General features: G+C 49.5%; 1 protein-coding gene across 1 annotated transcript in view; it reads right to left on the minus strand.

Moving 5' to 3' along the window:
• Positions 1-250: 250 nt before the first annotated feature.
• The window catches only part of LOC101853287 (SH3 and multiple ankyrin repeat domains protein 1), a gene marked incomplete at its 5' end in the record, with an annotated part of 8,696 nt that continues 3,527 nt past the window's right edge, over positions 251-5,419 (minus strand). The window contains 1 exon segment of the mRNA XM_013090945.1: positions 251-4,498. Coding sequence (XP_012946399.1) covers positions 2,837-4,498 — 1,662 coding nt within the window.

A 5,419-nucleotide genomic window follows, 5' to 3' on the forward strand; every position in this document is an offset into this window, starting at 1 on the left:
AAGGAGGACATAAAATACCGTTGGTTATCGGAATTCCAGAATTAAAAAAATATTCTTTTAACTCAGTATAAGAAAAGAAATATTGTTTACAGGTTACAGGGATGGAAAGATTAGATTTTCAAAAAAAAAGAAAATGAAAAAACAAACCAATCATTTCATGACTTTCTTTACAAGATCTTTTAAATCGGTAGGCTACATATTGCATTTATAGGTGGTTTTTATAAAAGTCATTTTCGCTTTCGAAAATAAGTTTTTTTTCTTTGTGATTTTTATGTCAAACAAATTCCTTTTGAATGAATTAAATATCTGTTCCAAATCACAACATTCTAATACAAATTTTGTGAGAGATATTTAGAAAAAAAGTTGTACAGTTTTTTTTGGATCAGCCTGTACTTGAAGAAAACAACTATCCTCCAACAGAGAGAGCATGAGGGAATATAATGAGAAACAAAACCATCATAATATTTGTGTGGGGAGGCTTGGAAGGAAACATCATTGTTGGGAAAAAAAGGGACGCTTTCTGATGCCTACAAATACACTTTCCATGACAATGAAGATGTAAAGGGGATATCATCTGCTCACAACAAGGTTAGAAGATGTCGGGGGGGGGATACAATATCCACAACAAAAAGAAAAAGCAACGGGGTCAGTTATCAAAAGTGGGAAATCCTCTATAAACAGAAGCCTCTAGAAATAATCATCCTCTATAAACAAAATCCTGCATAAACACTATGGTATGTTGGTAGGAAACAGAATCCACAAAAATGCTGGCAATCCACCGCGTCTGTTGGACAGGACGACAGGCCGAGCGGACGACCCCACCAACTGCCAGAGGTCACTTCCTGCGGCACAACGTTGCACAACAGACGACCTGGTCCAATATTCCCAGCACGGTCCATCCTTGATGTCTGAACTTGATAGAGCTCCAACGAAAAATGTAGCTGGCCTGCATATATAATATACATCCCCTCCAAAATGTGGCAAACTACAGGGTGCAGCAAGTAACAACTTCATCGGCTCTGGCTTTATCCAATTACTGAAAAGACACTAACCATCGTCCAGCTCCTCTCTACAGTGCAGGCTGAATCCTGATTTCCAAAACTTGATGCTCAACGTGGCACTTGCACTCAGGGCAAGAAACTGTTCCGACTTCACAAAGCAGCAATCACATGTAGCTAGTAGCTATGTGCCTTGATCAACAACATTCTTGACCTCCGTCAATCAGCTCAGAGAATTAAGAAGTCTTGAGTAATTCTGTAGGCACCAGTGCAATGAGCACATGTACTGCTGAGTTCTGTCTCAACGGATTCGCCTGAATAGCTGATCCCAATCAGCGATAACATTTACTTTGTATCTCCGTACTATCTCCAGGCACATCCACATACAGAACTTGCTGTGTTCACACCAAACCTTAGGGAGCCAGACCTCTCAGAGACCAAGCAACACGCCGCACTCACGCGTCGCCAAAGCAACACGCCGCACTCACGCGTCGCCAAAGCAACACGCCGCACTCACGTGTCGCCAAAGCAACACGCCGCACTCACGCGTCGCCAAAGCAACACGCCGCACTCACGCGTCGCCAAAGCAACACGCCGTACTGACACGTCACCATCGGCATATAATGTACATGTAGTTGGATGTCAGCCTCTCTTTCACAGAATGTACACACGTACAACCAAAATCCCATAAGAGAACGGCAATTTTTTCTGTCAAGCTCTGAAAGGCACCACAAGTGTACCAATTGTCCAGTTTCATTTTCTGTCCCTGGCAAAGGAAGGCTGTTCTGAACCTCGTTGATACTTTATAGATACAAGGTAAAAGTATGTCACACAACAATGTCTGACAAACCATGTCACATGACAGTGTCTGACGAACCATGTCACATGACAGTGTCTGACGAACCATGTCACATGACAGTGTCTGACAAACCATGTCACATGACAGTGTCTGACGAACCATGTCACACAACAGTGTCTGGCGAACCATGTCACACAACAGTGTCTGGCGAACCATGTCACACAAGTGGCTGACGAACCATGTCACACAACATTGTCTGCCTGACGAACCATGTCACACAAGTGTCTGTCGAACCATGTCCCACGATGGTGTCTGACGAACCATGTCCCACGACGGTGTCTGACGAACCATGTCCCACGACGGTGTCTGACGAACCATGTCCCACGACGGTGTCTGACGAACCATGTCCCACGACTGTGTCTGACGAACCATGTCCCACGACGGTGTCTGACGAACCATGTCACACGACAGTGTCTGATTGACGGAGCCATCGTTTTCTTTCCTCCATGAGGAACTCAGCATGGCGCGATGTACTCAGTGCCCACAAAGTCCAGGCAGAAGCCAGATGTAGTAAGGTCCTTTATGTAGCCAGCACTCTCCTAGGCCTACCAGGTAGCCACTGTATGATGAAGGCTACACATCCATGGACAGGAGAGATAGCCACTGTATGATGAAGGCTACACATCCATGGACAGGAGAGGTAGCCACTGTATGTTGTAGGCTACACATCCATGGACAGGAGAGGTAGCCACTGTATGTTGTAGGCTACACATCCATGGACAGGAGAGGTAGCCACTGTATGATGAAGGCTACACATCCATGGACAGGAGAGGTAGCCACTGTATGATGAAGGCTACACATCCATGGACAGGAGAGGTAGCCACTGTAGCACTGCCTCAAAGCTGCTAGTGCAATTTTCTCTTCCCCTCTCTTTAACCAAAGGAACGTTCTCTCTCTCACAAAATGGTGGTCAGTTTTATAGGGTCTCCGATGTTCTCCGACAGCCAAGTGACAAGACTTGAGAGTGAGGGGTCAGAGGTCACAAGTTGGTGGATGCCGCCAGGTTGAGTTTTTTCACCGACCGCTCAAGGTTCATGCGATGACCCACCTGAGTGACCCCGAGGCTGATGAACTCATTGCGGCCCATGTCCACCAACTTGGCCCCGTCCACGCAAGCTTTGGCAAAACTGACGCGGTACTGGGGCAGGCCGAGGGTGTCCAGCCAGTCCAGCACGTCCATGCACGACCAGGACGAGACAGGTTTCCCCGCCAGAGCTTTGGACGTCTTCTCCATAGACTTGCTCACGTTGGCGTTGGAGTCAAGCTCCAGGAACTGGGGGGGTGGGGGGATGAAGGCTTCCTGGTCACCCAGCTGGGACTCGTCAAAGTTGGGAGGGGGCGGAGGGGGAGGGGCAATCATGTCTTCTATCGACATGTTCTTATCCGGGCCAGTTCCCTCCCCTTGTTCGCTGGACAGCGTGCTGAGAGAAGACACGGAGGAGACAAAGCTGGCTGCGTCCTCTTGTCCAAACGCCGGCACAGAGCTGGGCGGTTCCCCGGGGTCCTCCGCGTTCCCGAAGGAGGAGGGAGGGGGGACGATGTCAATGAGGACTCCACGTCCCGGCAGGGGGGCTGACCGGTCGTCAAATCCTGGAGGGGGGGGTGGCGGGAGGCTGTCGTCCAGGTGACCGGCGGGGAGCGGTGCCATGAGGGACGGCGGGGGAGAGATGCTGCCGTTACTCTTCGGCTTTCTGATGGTCCCGTTGCTAAGCGACTGCTCTGTGTGTGAGTGGTCCTCCGTGACCCCCTGCACTGCCACGGGCTTGTCTGCCTGCAGATTTTTGATCCGGTCTTTGATGGACACCTGGACCGCCTCCCCAGACCCGGACGCAGGCTTCACGTCAATCAGCGTCGGGGGGCGTGGCTGGGAGGTCACGGGGGACCGCGGGGGACCCTTGCGGCTTGGAGTTATCTCCACTGGCCCTTTTTTTTCCACGTTTGGCGTCAAGTTGCCGGACGCCTTTTTCTTCAGGTATTCTTGTCTGGCCTTTTCTGCCAGAGTGATGTAGTCTGCCGACTGTGAAGGCGACACGGGGGTCTTGCTCAAGGTCGGAGACTCGGGGGGTTCGGGCTTGGGTTCACTGGCACTGGTGGACTTGCTGGTGAGCACAGGAGAGGGCTTGTGTGTGCTCACACTGGGAGAGGAAGCAGCCGGAGCAGGAGAGGTTTTCCCACCTGGTGGGGGCGGGGCTGGGGCTTTGGTTTTGACAGTCGGGGATTTGACGGCCCCGGTGGGGGCGGTGTGGGACGCGATCGGGGAAACGCCACCTCTCAGCTCCACGGGCTTCAGTCGGGACTTCAGGTCCAAGGTTGTGACATTTGGCCCTGGGGAAGGCGACGCATCCCTCCCCGCAGGCCACTTGCCAGCCACGGACTTAGTCTGGAGAACTGGCGACACCTTGGGGGGCGTGGCGTTCTTGCCAGGGTCAAATTTTGCTGCAATCTCCTTAGGTTTCAGAGACGACTGTTCCGGTTCTGACTTTTTCATGTTTTCCTCTACAGCCTTGCTCTGGGCGGGGGCAGCAACGACAGCGGTGGGCTTCTCCTCTTTGCCCGTCTGAGAACTGTGGCGGCCCGTGGTGTCTGCTGTGAAGAATTTAGCAGCTTGCAGTTTCTTGTTCTTCTGGAGGCGACTCTCTATGTCAGTGACCACCGAGGTGTCCTGGTCTCTCTCCATGCGCGACTTCCTTTTGGCAACGGCAGCTTTCAAAGCCTCCTGGTTCAACTCATGAACTGATTTGTCTGAAATTAAAAGAAAAAGGAATTCCTAAATGCTAAATCCTGTCCTGTCTACGTGAAAGACAAATGTCAGCAAACAAGTCTATGAGTCTTACACAAATTAACAACATGCACAACAAAAAAATGAGAAAATGCACCTAAATATAACTCCTTATTACAAGATCTAGTTGTGATATGGTGGGCTGCAAAGACAGAAAATATCTAGTTTTTTAAAAATCCAGAAAAAGGACACTTGGACAATAAAGAGAGCCTGGGACAATGTAACTGGCTCTACAATCCTACACAGTAGCATCACCCTTCTGGCTTTGTCTATTCCCTGAACTCTCTCTCTCTCTCTCTCTCTCTCACACACACACACACACACACACACACACACACACACACACCTACACAGTAGCATCACCCTTCTGGCTTTGTCTATTCCCTGAACTCTCTCTCACACACACACACACACACACCTACACAGTACCATCCTTGTTCCTTTGTCTATTCCCTGAACTCTCTCTCTCTCTCTCTCTCACACACACACACACACACCTACACAGTACCATCCTTGTTCCTTTGTCTATTCCCTGAACTCTCACACATACATACCTACACACTGACCAGTACACATGTGTTGTCATACACACAAGTAAGTAGACATGTTGTGACGTACAGGCACTAGCTGCTCGTCAATATTTGGCCATATTGAGTTGTTAGATCTGGTCTCATTCTAAAGCTTGTTCATTTGTCTTGCTTCCACTTCCAATGAAAAAAATTATCCATCTATTTTCAATAAAAGTGGAGACATTTTGGATTGAAGGAATTGGGGGTCACCAGG

This window comes from Aplysia californica, unplaced genomic scaffold (assembly GCF_000002075.1).
Source record: "Aplysia californica isolate F4 #8 unplaced genomic scaffold, AplCal3.0 scaffold01705, whole genome shotgun sequence".
Taxonomy (NCBI): domain Eukaryota; kingdom Metazoa; phylum Mollusca; class Gastropoda; order Aplysiida; family Aplysiidae; genus Aplysia; species Aplysia californica.